Source organism: Salvelinus namaycush, chromosome 25, assembly GCF_016432855.1.
Source record: "Salvelinus namaycush isolate Seneca chromosome 25, SaNama_1.0, whole genome shotgun sequence".
Classification (NCBI taxonomy): domain Eukaryota; kingdom Metazoa; phylum Chordata; class Actinopteri; order Salmoniformes; family Salmonidae; genus Salvelinus; species Salvelinus namaycush.
This window is the reverse complement of record NC_052331.1, coordinates 23546821-23567770: the sequence shown is the minus strand read 5'-3', so window position 1 is coordinate 23567770 and position 20950 is coordinate 23546821. Positions and strand designations below refer to the sequence as shown.

At 39.8% G+C, this 20950-nt stretch overlaps 1 protein-coding gene across 1 annotated transcript in view; it reads right to left on the bottom strand.

The window, feature by feature from the left end:
* Positions 1 to 1584: 1584 nt before the first annotated feature.
* Positions 1585 to 20950, bottom strand: part of brinp2 (bone morphogenetic protein/retinoic acid inducible neural-specific 2) — a 76152-nt gene continuing 56786 nt past the window's right edge. The window contains exons 6-7 of the mRNA XM_038963965.1: positions 7628 to 7850; positions 1585 to 2704 (exon numbers count right to left, since the gene is read on the bottom strand). Coding sequence (XP_038819893.1) covers positions 1585 to 2704; positions 7628 to 7850 — 1343 coding nt within the window. The remainder of the gene's footprint in view (positions 2705 to 7627; positions 7851 to 20950) is intronic.

The window sequence follows — 20950 nt, the reverse complement described above, 5'->3', positions numbered from 1 at the left end:
ATAACTTTTATTTACAAACTCTGTGTTTGTGACTCCCATCTCATTAAAATAGTTTGATGTTTTTCCCAGGTTGTTCAGAGGCACAGTGAGTTTGATGCAATGTGACAATGTGTGTTTGGTTCCCGTGCTCTGTGACAACCTTGGAAATTAGTTTTAACTTGCAAATGCTGCACTTCATATATTAGAGAACATTCATCTTATCAGGAAGCACCCAGGGTAATTCCATTTCATGGTAACAAAGAGGATTCGTACAGTGAAGAGGGACATTTAAATATGTGTTCTTTGTCGAGACCAAATGTTCCTATTGTCCAATGGTACAATTGATAAATCCTATAAACACACCTATTCCAGCAGTAGATTTATGACAGCATTTTTTTCACTAAAGATGTAGGTTTTGTAGATAATGAAAGGTCAAATAGTACTTTAACATATGATACAGATATAGCAGTATGGTCAATTGTTGAACCATCACAATCCATGTAAAAGATTTGAAACATATCCAGTTGGAATATACTAAGAGAAATGCATGGTCTCCAGTTTATCAGCTCATATTTATTTGAGTTCCAATCTAGGCCTACCGTGAATACCATTAATAAACATTTGAGTTAAAGAACTAGTTTAAAAAATAATAAAATTCCGCAATATGTTTAACTGGAATTGTGACTTGCATTTACAGGTAAGATCCACAATACAGTGTACTCATTAGAATGCAAATACAGTTAGCCTATTCCAAAAAAGGTGTTATGTTTGCAAAATATATTCAAAACATCTAGCTTGGAAATTAAACTTAACTAAATGTGCTTTTTATCTGAACATTGACTCTCCATTATAAGGCATGATTTTTTTTTGTTACAAATATTTTGGGGGTGTTTGCACTTGGTTATCAAATAAAAGTTATGTGCACTTTCCACATAGATGGAGCAATATTTACAGAGCTGTATCCACAGACCTTTTGTAACCATGTCAGAAGAATTCATTTTGAAGTCAGCTGAAAAACTAAACTCAACATTTAAGACATTTATGCCACTCAGTTTGCCACAATGTTCACCTTCTTTTGGTAAAGTAATGTTGCTGAATAGAACGATTCAGTCATGGGATTCTCAACCAAATGTTAAGCACAAATACATATCTTGTATGGTTTTGAACGAAAGATAAAATGGAAAGGCAAGGATAAAAATTTTTTGAATGATTATCAAAATAAACCGTTAAGCATAATCAACAACTCATTCAGCACATCATATTTTCCCTTTTAAATTAAATTGTTCTGTAACCAAAGAAAAAAAGTTAGAAAGGGAAATCCTGTTCCATTTCCTTAACTTCATGCCAACAGATGAACAGCCATAGTGATCCTTTTGAAAACTCATCTGAGCTCCTTGCTTTCTATATTAAAAACTATCTGTTGTCATGACATCACTCCACATTCAACAGATTCAACACACACCACAGTCTTTCAGCAAGTGTATAGGAATGTTCTAGACATCTCAGAAATATATGTACATGTTTTCCAAACCAGATGGATAAATTGGCGGATGACTGAAGAGTAACCAGCAGCGCAGCACTCTCTGGACCCTAATTTAGACTGAGCTAGCTGCATAACTGGCCCAGCTCTGCCTCAGAGGAATTGGGCAGCTTGGAGTTGAAAATCTGGAGGGAGTCTCGGATGCGCACCACCTCGCTGGTGGAGAGCTTAAGCCTGTGGCGGAGCAGGCATGAAAAGATGTCCAATGGCTGCACTCCGGGCGGGGAGAGCCGGTTGATGCGGTCTCTCATCTCCAGCAGCATATGAAAGGCTGCGTCCTGGGTTCCTTGTGTGTACGGGTAGTCCAGCTGCAAAATCAGGTCTTTGATGCTCTCTGGGTCAAAGTGCATGCTGTAGCCGAACACCTTGAGACTGTTGATCTTCATGTAGCCCAGGTTGGACGTGTGGTCGTCCAGGTCCAGGGGCTCGTAGAAAAGGGTCTCGTTGACAGTGGGGTCGTCGGTCAGGATGCGGCTGCGCAGGTAAATGTGCACCGTCTCGAAGAAGGACTTCCACTTGTTGCCCAGCATCAGCGTCCAGTTGTAGCACTGCAGAGAGGCATCCAATTTAGTTCTCTCCCAGTCTGGGAAGTCCTGCTGGTTGACAGGCATGAACCAACTCTCCGAATGGCTGCCCCCAAATGGGTTGACATAGATAGCAGGCACAGGCTCCAGGGTACTGTTTTTAGTGGAGCAGATCTGGAATGAGATTCCCATTAGCATATGAATGAGGTTGGATTTGTTTTTGTTGCTCTTTAGAGTGAGGAGCATGCGTTTCCTCCAGGCCGGGTTGAACCAGCTGCCCAGACGCACATCATTGCTGATGTAGATGGCATGGACCTCCATGCGACTGTCCAGCTGCTGGAGCAGATACTTGACCTCTGTGTCCGGCATGTCAAAGTCAATGTTCAGGTAGTGGTCCAGAGAGTTTGCTATGTTGGGCCGACACGAGCCCAGGTGCAGGATGTTGCCAAGGTGGCACGAGCCACAGCGGGTGATGTTGTCCGGGGCACATGAGAGGCAGGTTGACCCCTCTCCGACCTCACAGGGCACTGTCCCCTGGCAGGCGCTACTGTGCTCTGCAGTGCAGGTGCAGCTCTGCATCTCCTCTGAAAACGTGCCCAGGATTCCATGCTCGTTGCAGTACAGGAGTGACTGGGCCTTGCTCAGCCAAAATCCTGGTGTCCTAAAGAGGAAAGAGCATTATTTTCAAAAACATAATTTGACTTTGATCATCTTTACTTTAAAAATGTTACCTTTGACTAACACTATTGTACCCTATAGAAAGGATAGAGGAGTGCATACAGAACACAAGTGATGACAATGTCTTAGGGCTATATTCAATGCACATCGCAGAAATTCAGCTTTACAGCGAAAGCTGAAATTTAAAGGCAATAATCCCACTTTAGCAAAGACTGCATTCAGGGTAAATGCTGCATATGTCGGCTCAATCGGAAATAACCTTTACATTTCAATCGCGGAATATAGCCCTTAACGTTCACTTAACATCATCCCATTTAGTAAGTGTCAAATAATGATTGATGTGGCCTTTAAAAGGCTTATCGCCCGTCTTTGGGATTCAGAAGAATAGCAAGGGTCTTACACACAAGATCCTTCTCCCAACTGTTCAGTTTACTCTGGAGTATGTCTTCCAGAGTCCATTTCACACTATTTCTCATCCCTATTGAATAATGCAGAACGTGTATTCCAGAACCTGCAGAACATACTTGTTCTTTAAAATACCAATATGTTATTGCTAAATCATTCTTAGATTGTATCTATTTGTCGATTTATTATACATAATGCTCACTATAAAGTGAATTTGCTATTAAATCCGTGTTCATTATTTATGTACAAGCTTTGGTAGGATTAGATATTTTTTGTGCAACCTCATTTAGGGGGAAAATAACACAAATATTGTACATAAATTACAAATGTTGTACTTTGCTGCAACTTTCTACTAGGCACTATTGAGTAGTTGGTTCTGCAAATAGTAGTTTTACTCAACAGGTTTTGTATTGGGACTTGCACAACATAAAGCTAAAAAATTCAACTTTTCCTTTCCGCAGGCATGCATATCAAAATGAGGGATTATATAGCACATGATAATGTAGAATACATCTTCTGGCTCAGCTGAGTTGAATAGATTGTTTTTATTTGTTTGAACAGAGTTAAGGAAGTGAATGACAGCCAGAGGTGTAGCGCCTGTCAAAGAAATTGAAGTGTTCAGTGGGCAAGACGTTAATAACACCAACCTGTTGTCTCTAAGAGCACTTGATTAAAGACATGCCATCGTAGACCTCACATCATACAGACCACTTCAATCGGGGCAGAGATACTAAACAGCTTTCTCTCGCCCTCTCTTTCATTTCAGACTCTTGCCCTGGTTTTCTCACAGCACCAGATAACAAATTGCATCTTAATGAGACAACTCAGCCAAGTCAGTGCCTTCATAAAGTATTCACACCTCTCTACTTTTTCCACATTTTGCTTTGTTACAAAGTGGGATTAGAATTGATTTAATAGAATTTATTTTCACAACAATTTACACAAAATACTCTATATTGTCAAAGTGGAAGAACATTTCTAACATCTGTAAAACATTTATGAAAAATAAAACACTAAAATATCTTGATAAGTATTCAACCCCCTGAATCACTTCCTTTTAGAATCACCTTTGACAGTGATTACAGCTGAGTCTTTCTGGGTAAGTCTCTAAGAGCTTTCCACACTTGGATTGTGCAACATTTGCCCATTATTCTTTTCAAAATTCTTCAAGCTCTGTCAAATTGGTTGTTGATCATTGCTAGACAACCATTTTCAGGTCTTGCCATACATTTTCAAGCAGATTTAAGTAAAAACTGTAACTTGGCCACTCATGAACATTCACTGTCTTTTTGGTAAGCAACTCCAATGTAGATTTGGCCTTGTGTTTTAAGTTATTGTTTTGCTGAAAGGTGAATTCATCTCCCAGTGTCTGGTGGAAAGCACACTGAACAAGGTTTTCCACTAGGATTTTGCCTGTGCTAAGCTCCATTCTGTTTATTTTTTTATCCTTAAAAACTCCCCAGCCCTTATTGATTACAAGCATACCGATAACATGATGCAGCCAACACTATGCTTAAAAATATGGAGAGAAGGTACTAGGGCTATGGCAGTCACGAAATTTCGTCAGCCGGTGATTGTCAAGCAAATAACTGTCGGTCTCACGGTAATTGACTGCTAATAAACATAAACACATTTAGCATCTCCTGGCTTCCACACAACCCATTGATGCAGACCTTTGGAACATCTACATTTTAGTCTAATAAATTCATGTAATATAGCCTACATCTTCTTCACAATAAATCCATTATTTATTTTAGACAGTTCTAAAGAAGCATGATATGAAGAAAATGTAGTCTATTTCAGAAGAACAGAATAGCATACTCTGAGTTGTCCTTAGGTTAGGTCCTGATCTGGCTATGCCAAATGGCTGTGGGCTACACTAGTTAATTTAGCAGACAAGATTTGCTTAGAATTCCGTGGCATTATTTTATAGTTTGAAGAATGCAATTGAACAAAGCTGAATAAAATATAAAGGGTATTTTCTCCAAACGATTTGAGAGAGTGCGCACATGCAGCTATTCTGTGTTGAGCGGTTAACAAAGTGTGGCCGTAATGCACCCTAAAAAAATCCATGCCTTTTGTGGCTAGTGGCCGTTGTGCCCTTCTCTTGTGCCCTTCTCCCTGAGTGCTGCGTTGTGCCTTTCTCCCTGAGTGCTGCGTTGCACCTTTTTCCCTGAGTGCTTGCATTGTGCCCTTCTCCACGAGTGCTGCACGCTCTGAATTACCTCTCACTTACATGGCTCTCCATCACGTGATCAGATCTTTCTCACAGGCTACAAGTGAAGACCGACACATCGGGGACGCAACTGCGCGCATCCTTATCCAATTCCGAGGTGCATATTGAAGATATTGGAAGAACTGTCCACATTTACTTTTCGTCAGCCAACAACATGAGTAGGCCTAACGAACAGCAAAAGCACTAGCCAATGTCAATCTACTATTCTCCATAGTGAAAAGGTCGACCTATTCTGTGTGAGAAATAAATATTCCAAACATAGTCTGGGACAGTTGTGGGATGCGATAGATCCCAAATTCATATAACCACTACCATCAAAAAAACGTTTTTATGCAATGTGGCTGACGCAACAGATCAGAACGTTTTTAGCTTAAAAGGTTGATAAACTATTAGGCTATTTCTTCACATTATAAGTGCAGAAATGCAGTAGGCTATAAGCGTGAATGTTCTATTAGCGAGAAACACCATTCTCAAAAGTGACCGCAAATGCGGTCAAGGTGAATTTTAATGGTGAAAATTAGCTTCCACAAACTTTAAACTCACTTGCTGCTTATGGATGCCAGTTAGGCTTTACACCCCTTCTTAATTTTAAGAAGTTATTTGGCCACTTTAGTTGTGAAACAAACTAGGCCTATGAGCTACATGATGTGTGCGACTATGTTCAGAAAAAGTTGCAAAAAAATACATTGTTTATTATGCTGGGCATCATTCACAAGTGATATGCTAATATTGTCATCAGACTATTCTTGATTTAATCTTGTCTTTAATTATACTAAATAATATTTGTGTGAAATTTGTTTTGATTTAGAATGGACCATTATCATGCACCTGTATCGATAAAAAAAAAAAAAAAAAATAGCGAATGGAGGACGCTTTTCCCGTGGTTCATTTTCATGCCAGCCAGGTAGGCAATACTCCTGTTGTAAATATAAGCAATGTGATTAATATTAGGAAAGTTGAGAAATAAATATAGTAGGCCTAGTCTACAGAAAGCAGATGGGTTCCTCCTCTGTTTTCTTGCCCAATTACATAGCCTATAGAAATGTTGCGTGACATGAGCTCATGTTTGATTAGATTTTGATAAATTTGCATTGATGTCAGAGTGATTAGAGGGACAATAGAGTGCCGAGTACAAGGCCGTTAGCAAGTTTGGTAGGCTACTAATGACCATCAGTGGCATCAGAGCTGGGAGAAGCCTAATTAACATGACTAAACGGTCACATGGAATTTAACTGTCTTCATGACTCATCACCGCCGCTTTGGAAGTAATACGGTCACCGCAACAGCCCTAAGTGGTACTCAGTTATGTGGTGTATTGGATTTGCCCCAAACATAAGATGTTGTATTCAGGACAAAAAGTGAATTGCTTTGCCACATTTTTTGCAGTATTACTTTAGTGCCTTGTTGCAAACAGGATGCATGTTTTGGAATATTTTTATTCTGTACCTGCTTCCTTTTCACTCTGTCAATTGGGTTATTATTGTGGAGTAACAACAATGTTGTTGAGCCATCCTCCTTTCACAGCCATTAAACTCTGTTTTAAAGTCACCATTGGCCTCATGGTGAAATCCCTGAGCAGTATCCTTCCATTCAGGCAACTGAGTTAGGAAGGACGCCTGTATCTTGTAGTGACTGGGTGTATTGATACACCATCCAAAGTTTAATTAATAACTTCACCATGCTTAAAGGGATATTCAACGTCTGCTTTTTTAAAATACCCATCTACCAATAGGTGCCCTTTGTGAGGCATTGGAAAACCTCCCAGGTCTTTGTGGTTGAATCTGTGTTTGAAATTCACTGCTCGACTAAGGGACCTTACAGATAATTGTATGTGTGGGGTACAGAGTTGAGGTAGTCATTCAAAAATCATGTTAAACACTATTATTGAGTCCATGCAACTTATTATGTGACATGCTAAGCAAATTGTTACTCCTGAACTTATTTAGGCTTGCCAGAAAAAACGTGTTGAATACTTCTCAATTAAATCCATTTTAAATTCAAGCTGTAACACAACAAAATGGGGAAAAAGTCAAGGTGAAGACCATGAAGACCTGACCCAAACAACATAACTTGATATAAAAGAGGAAACAATGATGATAAAATGCCATCAAGTGGTTTTACGTAATAGTTAATTTATGTAATTTACCAATAAAGTAGGTGTAAGATGTTCAAAAGCCAATACAAACAAGTTTTCATCTGATATGGCAGATATTACAATATATTTGAGCAATCATTTAAGAGCATGTGATGTTCCCATTTTCGTACCTTTCTCTAGAGAGGCTGATCCTTGGCAGTTTGGGACAGCGCTTGCTCAGAGTGAAGAGTTTCCTCACAATCTTCTGGGCTTTCCCAATAACCAAATTGGTGCTGATCTCCAATTGGCTGTAGCGCTTCTGTAGAGCTGCATCTGTTGCCCAAAACTTGAATACCATGGATGTGTTTAAAAAACGGTCCGTTGGTAGTTTTTTCATGAAGGCCTTGAATTCATCTAAGAAATTGAGAAACAATCACCATAAAAACACGATTAGTTTTTTTAATCTTAAAAAAGTAAATAATTTCACAACCATCAATATATTTTTATTTTCTTCACTTTTCTTAATTGTAACCAGATATTTATATTATGGATTATACCTTTTAATGTGCAATTATGGTTCATATCCCTAATTTACCATGGACAGCTCTACATTATCATTATATTATTTCACTACAGTGCCAATTTAAACCATCCAGAGACTTCCTACTTATGCCCTAGGCAAGTTATCTCCCTATGCAGCTGCTATGAAGTATCTTATCAAATCACTGCAATGAAGACACACAGTACTTTTTTTACAAAGTCCAACTGAGTGAGACCTGCAATTGTTATGGGGGCTGGAACTTTTATATTCCTGTATGCTACTCTTGGCAACACTGTAGTGAGTACATTTGTAGTTAAACTGACAGGCTCAGGTCTTTACAGTGCTCAATGATCCTGAGTGAGCTACCTCTGGCTCCCAGAGCCAACACCAAATTAGTTGAAAACATGAAGTTTTAGTTTATCACATTCAACGGCTCAATTGGGTTACACATCAGACTTGCGGTGTCACCTCTCTTCATACTATCAGTCTCAAATGCATGCGATGTCGCAATAGGTATTTGATGGATCCATTCGTTTGTTCAGTGTTAAAATGCTTTGTTTAATGGTAAATTATTTGATTGCATTCTATCTCGATAGACCTCCTGCCTGTTGACATGGGCATAATACCAGAGGAACTGCTACTGAAAAAACCTTACTAAATGACTATGTTGTCGGCATGCGTTCACATGCATTAATTTAACACTAACTGTAGTAAAGAAAAACCCTTGAATGAGTAGGTGTGTCCAAACTTTTGACTGGTACTGTACGCTACTTCCCTTTTTCTTGGAAAACAGAACAAGCAGTGATAAGTAGCCTATTATGTACCTGCCTGTACTTACATATCTGGTACAAGACAATCATAGATGTTATTCCCTTATGGTTACCTACTTCCGAAGATGTGGTCTCCTTTGACACGAGGAGGCAGAGTAACAGCATATGTTCATATGTGGTTAGACACTACATTATGCCCTCATCAAATAACACATCTTCCTAGCATGTACTTATGGATTCTAACCACCCACCTGACAAGCCAAGGCGATAGAGTGGTAATATCATCTAATAAAAAACGAATCTTTCACCTTGCACCCTATAGCTGAAAATCAGGGTGCATCGACTTGCTGTTTGTCAGGCTCACCCACCATGTGAAACATATTGGATGTGTCCCAAATGGCACCCTATTCCCTTTTTAGTGTACTACGTTTAACTAGGGCCCATAGGAGCGGGGATATGGTGCCATTTGGGATGTAGGATATGGTGCCATTAACTGGAGTGATCAATGCCTCTGCTTCCCTCCACATGCTCTGTATAACCCAGGCCATTTGAATGATCATTGAGATTCACAGAACACAAAAGGAATGTGTTTGTCTATTCCCCTTTTTCTGGCATTTGTGACTTTATGTTCACATTCATGGAAAATGTAGGCCTTTAAAAATGTGTCAGAAAAAGGGATGTGGTTATTTCCCATAATGGACACAACCCAGTCTCATTCTGATGGGCGTATTAGTGATTCATATAACCATGAACAGAACAGACAGCAAGCTGGGCTTGTTTATTTATCTCAAAAACAAGGTTTTTGAATCATGGTTTTGAATGGCAGCCCTGCAACTATTATATTTTGAATGAGGACAATGCACTGCCATAAAGCTTGTATCTTTGAGTTGTATGTTACAGAGTAGATGCTTTTGCAATGTCGTTGTTTGCCTGGTATACAGAGATATAATATCTTCCCATTTCTCAATGGATTACTCTTAAAAAATGTTGTTATTACTGAATCCTGCACCTGAATTATTTAAGGAACCCCCCTTGGAATCCCCATCTCTCTTCCATTGCTTTGATTGAACAAGTTATTAACATACAGTGCCTTCGGAAAGTATTCAGACATTTTCCCACATTTTGTTACGTTAGTCTTATTCTAAAATTGATTAAATATATTTTCTTCTCAGCAATCTACACACAATACCCCATAATGACAAAATGAAAACAGTATTTTATTTTAGCTAATTTATTACAAATAAAAAACAGAATTACCTTATTTTCATAAGCATTCAGACCCTTTTCTATGAGACTCGAAATTGAGCTCAAGTGCATCCTATTTCCATTGATAATCCTTGGGGAGTTTCATCAACTTGATTGGAGTCCACAGCATGTCAGAGAAAAAACCAAGCCATGAGGTCGAAGGAATTGTCCTTAGAGCTACGAGGCAGGATTGTGTCGAAGATCCGATCTGGGGAAGCGTAGCAAAAAATGTCTGCAGCATTGAAGGTCCCCAAGAACACAGTGGCCTCCATCATTCTTAAATGGAAAAAGTTTGGAACCACCAAGACTCTTCCTAGAGCTGGCCGCCCGGCCAAACTGAGCAATCCGGGGAGAAGGGCCTTGGTCAGGGAGGTGACCAAGAACCCAATGGTCACTCTGACAGAGCTCCAGAGTTCCTCTGTGGAGATGGGAGAACCTTCCAGAAGGACAACCATCTCTGCAGCACTCCACCAATCAGGCCTTTATGGTAGAGTGGCCTGACGGAAGCCACTCCTCAGTAAAAAGGCAAATGAAAGCCCGCTTGGAGTATGCCAAAAGGCACTTAAAGACTCTCAGACCATGAGAAACAAGATTATCTGGTCTGATGTAACCAAGATTACTATTTGGCCGGAATGCCAAGCGTCACGTCTGGAGGAAGCATGGCAACATCCCTACGGTGAAGCGTGGTGGCAGCATCATGCTGTGGGAATGTTTTTCAGCGGCAGGGACTGGGAGACTAGTCAGGATCGAGGCAAAGATGAACTGCGAAAAGTACAGAAAGATCCTTGATGAAAACCTGCTCCAGAGCGCTCAGGCACTCAGACTTGGGAGAAGGTTCACCTTTCAACAGGACAACGACCCTAAGCACACAGCCAAGACAATACAGGAGTGGCTTCGGAACAAGTCTCCGAATGTCCTTGACCAGACTTGAACCCGATCAAACATCTCTGGAGAGACCTGAAAATAGCTGTGCAGAAACGTTACCCATATAACCCGACAGAGCTTAAGAGGATCTGCAGAGAAGAATGGGAGAAACTCCCCAAATACAGGTGTGCCAAGCTTGTACCGTCATACCCAAGAAGACTTGATGCTGTAATTGCTGCCAAAGGTGGTTCAACAAAGTACTGAGTAAAGGGTCTGAATACTTATGTAAATGTGATATTCTTTGTGGGGGGGAATGCCCAGTGCAGTAAAAATTAAGATTGTTTTACGTTTTATATATATTTCCACACTATGAGGTTGAAATAATACTGTGAAATTGTGAAAATTATGAAAATGCCCTTTTAGTGTAAGAGCTGTTTGAAAAGACAGCCTGAAATTCCAGCCTGTTTTAACTTAATGAACCAATAAGAGAGAGTTCCATACCTCTCTGGCAATAACAGCTAGTTTTCAGTTTTCCCTCCCCACTCAGACCACTCCCAGACAGTCCTAGCTAAATTCTTGCTTGAGAAATTGCTCTTTGCTAAGAAGCTATTTATATATTTTTTTGACCACTTTAATTGAAAACAATCCCAGTAAGGTACTTAATTGTTACCTAGAAATGATTTGATTTTGAGATAAAAATGGCTGCATTGGACCTTTAAGAGAGATCTAAGTTCACCATCCTTCTTTCAAATGTATGTCTCCTTTTTTTCTTTCCATGGGTATACTACTCCTACTGGAATACTTCAAGTGGAAAACACAGTGAGACATGGCTGTCAAGCTATCATCACAAAGACATCAAATGGTTGCTTGTGGCACTTTGACAGCAACTACAATACAGTGCCTCCACCGTATTTGACATTATAGTTACAGTGCACTATATGGTACACTGACATAAAGACGACACTTCTTTCAAGGTAAAACTTGTCGGGATTGGTAAACTATCTGTAGGAACTACTGCAGTTGATGCTAGCTCTTTATGAACAAGGTTCCTATTCTCCTATGACATTTTTCAACACTTTATATTCCAGAGACAGGACTACGAACAACACTTTCACTTTCTCTGTGTATCAGATTTTGAAATATCAGATATTGAGGGGGGATCTTGTTGGGCTCAGACTGATCATATAGAAAATACAACCTGTATCAGATAAGAAAGACATCATGCAAACAGCACAAATAAACTAGTTGATCGTTACTAGGCTTTCTGGTGGCATATAATGTGATCCGGAACTGGACTAATTACATTCATATCTTAATAGATATTTTGTTTAGTCCCTTAAAGACTCGTTCAATTTTCAAAACACAAATAAATCTTTTCAGAATGAAATCGTACCACTTGAGATATGCTGTAAAGTTTGTGGGCTAAGACACCATATATGAACTTCAATGACTCATCAGGTATAACAAAAAATGTAATCAAACTAAAGGCCCTGCTATGTGATCAAATATGGCTGCTGTTGCCGTTATTAGACTAGACTGAAACACTTTTTTTGTTAAGTATGTTTCCAGATTCTATTATTAACCAATGTAAAGTCTAAGACTATGAAAAACCATAGGTCAAGTATGTATTACTCCCAGCCCACAACCAAATAATGATGAGCAGAAGCACTGGTTTTGATTGCACAGTGGGAGGAAGCAAGACATATGATCTGACCCAATGACATATTATACCACACAGTAAACTGCAGGATCTGATTTGCATTGAGGGTTAATCTCTATTGCCTTGTAAATGGCTTATAAAGGGCTCTCTCCCTTTGGATAACTCACAAAGTAATCTCTTGCGGACCGATTCTGCCTGTTAACTGAAGAATCTGTCAGGACTGAATGGGATGTGTTGGATAACGAGCAGCAGCAGTTCCGGTTATTTAGACAAATCATGATTTCACAGGTGTTAGCATCTCTTAATCACTTCTCTTAACATGTATGGGTTAACCGAGATTACTCATAAAGTAGCACAATGCTGTCTGAGCAGCATTCTTTGTTAATGTGAGACTAGCAACTTTCCCATCAGACAAGTAAATATTTCACCTATTGTAGGCTCAAGGAATACTGTAGTATTACTATATTTTCAAGAGCTTTTCTTCAAGAAATCAAGTATCTTGTTATTTTGCCTTGAACATATGAACGTTTTTCATATGAGAAATGGTCCTCACTTTCTGTCAGTGCTGGTAAAGCATGAACAATAAATATATTCAACCTTTGCACACACGGGAAACCAATGCTATCAGGTTTCTGCTTATTGCACAAACTCATAAAGGAGATCAATTTCCACTACTACAATGATTCCTTCTTCCAGGGTTGGTGCTGAAACATAAAAACCTGACACTGACTCTTGCTCTTGATCTGCAAGGCTCAGATATTTCAGTATTTAGGGCTAACGTGTGGAGCAAGACTCATGATAGCTTTATGATTTCTTAGGAAAAATCTACAGATTCATGATTACTGTTTCCTTTGATCATGGATGGCTATACACATGAGCTAAGACAAACTATCAATTTGGCTATGTTTGGGAATCTGGGCTTTTTATTGTTGCCATTTAAGGGTTTATGTTGCATACTATGAATAAGGAGCTGTATTGAAATGTTTCCTATTAAACCAAATCTGACATTCAATATAACATCATCATCAAATATTTATTGGAATTAGGATGCTCATTCTAGCTAATGTCGTACACTCTTTTGCCCTTGTTGGTGATCATTGTGTTACAGTATCGCTTTGCTACAATTTATAACCCAGAAGAACCATCCGTTTCAGGGATGTAAAGCACAGTACAGTAGTACTGCTTCTGTTATAATTGATTGAGAAATACAGTTTCGTTAGAATACCATTAGAACATTCCCTTTTACCTCATGTTATACAGATCAAACCCCTTTTGGGTATTATTAATATGCATGACAAATTATTGCATTACTACTGCCAGGTCAACTTTGACAACAGAGAAGGTAACACCAGAAGCTTGAGTAAGCCCACTGTCACGCCCTGACCATAGAGAGCCCTTGGTTCTCTATGGTGTAGTAGGTCAGGGCGTAACTAGGGGGTGTTCTCATTCATTATTTCTATGTTGGTGTTTTGTATGGTTCCCAATTAGAGGCAGCTGGTAATCGTTGCCTCTAATTGGGGATCATATTTTGGTAGCCATTTTTCCCACCTGTATTTGTGTTTGTGCTTGTAGCACCACAGAGGTTACGTTTCGTTGCTTGTTTATTGAGAAGTTTCACTGCAAATAAAGATGTGGAACTCAACACACGCTGCGCCTTGGTCCCGTCCTTATTACGAACGTGACACCCACAAGTTATTTAGCATTGACTGTTTGGAATATTTCACCAAGTCATGCGGTAAGATCCAACCTGGATAATAGATTTAGTGAACAGGAGGGGGTCAATCATTCAGGCTTTCCCCAGCAGCTATTTCTCAGAATACTTGCCTGAGGAGAATGGTTTATACACTTAGTGAGTAATGCATTGAATGAGATATTTCCCCAAAATATGTAATTTCAGTGCCATAGAGGACGCCTGCTGTCCATTGACTAAAGCAGATGCTTTGGGAACATTTCTAAGGACATTTTGTTGAGCTGAGTCATCTATTGGATCTAGCCCAGTTCTTGTAGTTGGGCACCAGTTTCTCTAACCTGACCAAGGAACATAACAAGAATATATTGTTTTGTTGCTCTTACAGTATGAAAGCAGTACACTCCAATGTTACACCATCAAGCTGCAGTTGGGAATGAGACAGTAATTTGTTCTTCTGTGTTCTATAGTAAGAATGTATTGCCATGGAAAAATACATTATATTCCTCTAATTAGTGTTAATGGGGGAATACAGTTGATGCAGTTACATATTGGGATATTCTTTTAGCCGATATATCGTATCGCTTTGGAAATATTGCAAGATTATTTTCTCGCTAGTTGGCTGTACCTGCACCAAAACTCCAGTATTTTTTCCTTCATAGCTTGTTCTCCATCTTCTTTTTAAATAGGGAGCCAATTTGTTTTCAGGACTTATTTCCATTACTAATCAAAACTCGTTTTCTCATGGCACTCTCTTATCCCTCAGCAGCAGACATATGGTGAGCAATATGTTTGGAACATCGAATCACAATAAAATTCCAGTCTTGGATTGCAATGCATATAGAATCATGAGAATCGCAATACATATCGTATCTGCACCTAAGTATTGGGATAATATCATATTGTGAGGTCCCTGGCAATTCCCAGCTGTACTAATTCGCCTTTTGACTCCATAAATAGTATCAACATTGCTACCAGGTTAGCTATCGTCATCAGCTATCACTCTGTCAGAGAATGCATTTGTCATAACCCTGTAACGTCTTCCACGAACAGTATCTGACAGGTACAATTCTTAGAAAAAAGGGTTCCAGGTAAAATCCTTTTTGGTTCCAGGCAGAACCATTTTGGGATCCGGTTCTACATGGAACCCAAAACCGTTCTACTTGGAACCAAAAGGGTTCTGCCTTGAACCAACAAGGGTTCTTTAAAGTGGGATCTTCTATGTGTACAGACAAAGAACCCTTTTAGATTCTAAATAGCACCTTTTTTCTAAGAGTGTAAACTAGGATGATGATTGGCTCTCTGTTATAATAGTTTACTTGCTGTCTATTATTTTAAATTGTCTCTAATCTTTAACAAAATGGTACACTGATTCTTAATCCTTAAGACAAAATATACACGGTCTGCCAGCCGTTATGATGAAATGCTAAATGAGGTCCAGGTAACCATTAGAATCCTCATTCATTAAAATATATATTTTTTGCATTTGATGGTTCTGGATAATAAAATGTATTAACCTTGGGCATTATCAAGGTTGTGTATATAAAGGAAGCCATGTGGCCTAGTTGGAGGACGACAGATGCGATTTAACTATGTTCCCACTCACAGTTATTATATTGTTTAATCGTATTTGTTTTATATACCAAACATGACCTTAAATTCCCTTTATGGTAGATGGAATTTTTGTGAGGCGGACATGCAGTATTGTGAATAGTGTCAATAGACTTGCAAAGTTATAAATCTTGTGCATGACAAAGGTAGCCTATGTGTCTCAGCACCTCCCCCTTTAAATCCTTGATTACACTGCTTCCCTGCATGGGAGACCAGGTGAAAATTACAACACCTTTCCTCCTCTCCATCAAACACTTTTTAATTTTACCTTTATTTAACTAGGCAAGTCAGTTAAAGAACAAATTCTTATTTTCAATGACGGCCTAAGAACAGTGGGTTAACTGCCTTGTTCAGGGGCAGAACGACAGATTTTTACCTTGTCAGCTCAGGGATTCGTTCTTGCAACCTTTCGGTTACTAGTCTAACGCGCTAACCACTAGGCTACCTGCCACCCCAATGTGTGCACTTTCTTTAGTTTATTTTAAAAAATTAGATTATATTAGAATCCCGTTAACTGACGCCAATGGTGACAGCTAGTCTCACATAAAGCATAAGATATTACAGACAAAATACTTTACAATTTACATACATTTAAAACTATTAACATGTAGCGTGTGTGTGTGTGTGTGTATGTGTATGCATCAATCAGTTACACATACATGTCAATACATACACACAATAAGTAGGTTTTCATTCCACAGAACTTTCACCTTCTATTACAGTACTGATTTTCTGGTGCTTTTAAAATGCTGACCCACAGCTTATCTTCTTACTTTTATTAAGTCGTATCTGGGTTTTGATTGATGTTGCAAAAAGAATATTACTTAAACTAATGCTGTAAGTTTTGGGCAGGTCGAAAGGCATATGGGAATTAACAATGAACAGAAGGGTTGCATCCCAAATAGCACCCTATTCCCTATTTAGGGCACTACTTTTCATCAGGGCACAAAGGGCTCTGGTGAAAAGTAGTGTACTATATAGGGAATAGGGTGCCATTTGGGACGAACCCTGGGAAGTCATAGTCACTGCCCTGATCATACCGTTCAAAACACATTTTCTAATAGTAAGGCCTAAATTCAATCAGATCAAGCGTTAACCGGGGATAGCAGACACCCGCATAGCGGATGTTTTGGCGTGTTGGAGGTGGAACTGCATTGGAGCCAAATCGGATCATTGTCACAAAGCCACACCCACCCCACTCGTGTTAGAAGTTCAGAGCGAGAAAGCGTAGGCTATATAGAAATATTTACACTCAAATTAAAAAATCTTCAAACAAGATAATTAAGATTTATATCATCCTAATGGAGGTGTAGTTGACAGACACATTATACTGTTCCAAGGCTATTGTGACTCCGTGCAGCCAATAGAAATGTCCACTTTAGGTATAATGCCGGGGGCCATTGTGGATTTGACAGCTCTAACCAGTTACACCCCAGACACCGCCAAAACAACCGCTATGTGGATGTTGGCCAAAGCGGACCTGATTGAAGAGAACCCCTTATAATCTTTATCGAAGAGCTTGTAACAAACTATAAATCTTTGCTCTCATAGTAGGGAATATGAGGAAGTTTCATCTCTCCTCACGCTAGAAAATGTTTGTTGCCTTGGGCAAAGTAAAGATAAAAATGTTTGCAAGGCTTATGCTGCAAAGTACATTCAGAAATGGGCTTAGGGCTTAGTAGCTCAAGAGGGAAGAGCCAACCTGGGAGATACTTGCTGTAACGTGGCTGGCACTGTCTACCTTTGAGGCATTGGGAGTTGACTGTACTTAGTTTCTGTTGCTTAACCTTTAAACATAGAAAAATATTTAGAAGCTCAACGTTGTTAATAGGGTATTGTGAATTTATGAATACCACATTTTGTTTCAATTAAATTCTACCAATGAGCTGAGTTCACATGAGTAATGAAGGACTATAAATACCTCTTCACCTTTAGTATATGAAGGCCGTTTTCTATTGTCCCGATGGGTAACCGTACCGCTGAATTTACACAACTATACTACACTACACTATTCACATACAACTTTCTATGCTGACAGACATACACACACACACAGAGACAGACAGCTCTCTTGTTGTTTGCTATAAAAATAGAATTTACATTAAAAAAAAGAAGACATAATAATCACCCAAGTTATTGTAACTAATAAGTAACATAGAGCCTTTTTAATCTAGTGGTGGACCAGCCCACACAATACTCACACATCCAGTACAACAACACAGACTTAGCTTGTCACACCCTGATCTGTTTCACCTGTCTTTGTGATTGTCTCCACCCCCTCCAGGTGTCGCCCATCTTCCCCATTATCCCTTCTGTAGTTATACCTGTGTTCTCTGTTTGTCTGTTGCCAGTTTGTTTTGTTTCGTCAAGCCTACCAGCGTTTTTCCCCTTGTTCCTGTCTCTTGATTGTTCCTGTTTTCTAGTTTTCCCGGTGTTGACCTTTTCTGCCTGCCTTGAGCCTGCCGTCCTGTACCTTTGCTCCACCTATCTGGATTACTGACCTATACCTGCCCTGACCCTGAGCCTGCTAGCCGTCCTGTACCTTTGCCGTCCTGTACCTTTGCCTCACCTATCTGGATTACTGGCCCCTGCCTGCCCTTGACCTGTCTTTTGCCTTTCCTTGTTGGATTAGTAAACTGTTATTACTTCAACGTGGTCTGCATCTGGGTCTTACCTGAAACGTGATATAGCTAGTATTTATTAAACAGCCTTTACAAAGCCCTGAAAAAGGGACTGTGCTTAAAGCTGTTAACAAGATCCTCATTAACTGTAGTGACTCTAGCACTATGACATTTGATTAGCTGGATTCAACAGTGTGAGTCACAATGTAATTGAGCCAATGGAGACTACCCCTGGCCTCACGAACTGTCCATGTTCAATGCCTACACTTACAAACAGAAAGAAGGCAGTTCATTGTCATTAGCTACTGAGTTGAGCTGTACTCACAAATAATCCCTGACATCAGTTGAATGTTTTTCAATAACAATGTTTTGACAAAAAAACATTTGTTTACAATTAGCTCAATTTGCAACAACAAAAACACCAATATAGTCTAGAAAAGTATGCATGGGTTGCACCGCAGTCACTTGGTCGCGTCACACCATTGTTATCAACGTGCTCAAGCCACTCTCAGACATACAGTACTGATGCCGAAAGTTGAGTGGTGCCCAGTCATTCTTAATGGGGGTTAATGATTTCTATGGCTAAATTAGAGTATAGTGGCTAGGAAATACGATGACATTTCTAAAGTAGGCAAATAATTACTAGTGAACAACTTTGTCATCATTTTGATGCTGTCAAATATACTTTAGAGATAGGAATTTTGCCATTAACTAGCAAAGTTTGTAAAAAAATAGCTAGCAATGCTAACGTAAGCGAGCTAAAGTTATACTTCATCTAAAGTCAATCTGACGACATCACAATGAGGACAAAAGTTTTCGACTACTAAATATTTGTCTCCTTTCGAAATGTCATCGTCTTTCCAAGCCACCATAATGCACTTTAGATTAAATGTTCATCAGTGCCAATTAAGCAGAACGTTCAGTTGGGCACCAGTGCTCAAGAGAATATTCATATCGATATTGTGATGCAACGTGCATTCCATGAATATGTTAAACACGTTGTATGTAAGTAAAACACGCTCATATTACAACATACTGTAGCATTATTTCCTGTTTGGCAAAGTCCACTTATTTCGCAGGGAGGTAGTTATGTAAGCTATACCTTCACCTGTAGGCAGTGATTTTAACTCTGTAGAGGGGAGAGGAAGGATTAGTACCATGACCACATTCTCAGGTAGTATCCCCTGGGAGTGCAAAGATTCTAGGAAACGAGACCGTATGAAGGGAGAGCACACGTTACACGAGCCACCCCCCCAGAGACATGTAATGCACCTCTACCAGCTACCTTTGTACAGGGGGGCATGTGGTCCTTTCCCCCCGACCACATTAAACACACGTCCCAAATAGCATCCTATCCCCTATATAGTGCATTACTTTTGACCAGGGTCCATAGGGCTCTGGTCAAACGTAGTGCACTGTATAGGGAACATGGTGCCATTTTAGACATACACACTACATTTTTCATTAAAAAAGGTTCTCTGCAGGCGATCCTGGTGACAAATGGAGCCTGAGCTAAAGGATCCCTAACCACACTAAATTACCCCATGTGGATTTGATGCATCTCTCTCTCAACAGGCACACAGAATGAACAATAGTAGAAGATGAACTGCCATTGTCTCATCCATTTGTCAGCAGGAGAGGGAGGAGAGGCCTTCATCTGCTATTCTATTTATAGCTCCATGTCTTTGTGGCAAGCAGTCAGATATTGAACAGCGTTGATGATGTTTTTCTCCCTAGGAAAAACCCTTTATTTTCAGTATACAACACCTCCTCCGCAAGCATCTGTGCTACTTCGCTGAGCTACTGGTCAAGTTTGACGATGAATCACTTTCATGCTAGAAATAGAGCCAGGGAAAGTTTTGCTCCATTGTTCATGTATTAAAGTGAACAAAAAAGTTTGACACATGACAGAAAGAGTAGCGAGGTTCAACTGGTGTTTGAAATAGTCTCAGAGAGTCTGCTGCTGGACCTAGGCCAACACTCTTGAGCCCCTGGTGAGATGTCGAGCACTGTTGAGTCTATGTACCTCAGGAGAGTAAGTTGTCCTCCAGTCCGAGCGCATGGTGGGCTAGTGGTCCTCAGGGATCACAGAGAGCTTTAGGGGTCAGCAGCACACAAGTAAAACCACCATCACAGTCCCTGAGCTCCAATGGTGAGCTGACAGTGCTTCAAAGACTTCTTCTCAAGGAACTAACTGTTTGTCTCTACCCCTGCGCCTTAATCCATGTTTCTCCATGTTTTTGTTGTATTTCATGTCACTCGTTTGAAATATAGTGCACATTCTTATTTTGCTGCCACTGCTGCTTGAGTAAAGGCAGGCGGGTGCTTTGTGGTCTCTGATCATGTGAGCGAACTTATGTGCCTCCGGGAACCGACATGTGAAGTCTGCACAGAATGTAAAATCACAGGGATCAAAGTATCCCCAAGCATCACAAAACTATTAATACAATGGGTCTAGATTTCCAGAGCTGTATAATACACTTTGAATTTCAACTTTTGGCAAACCTCATCTTTT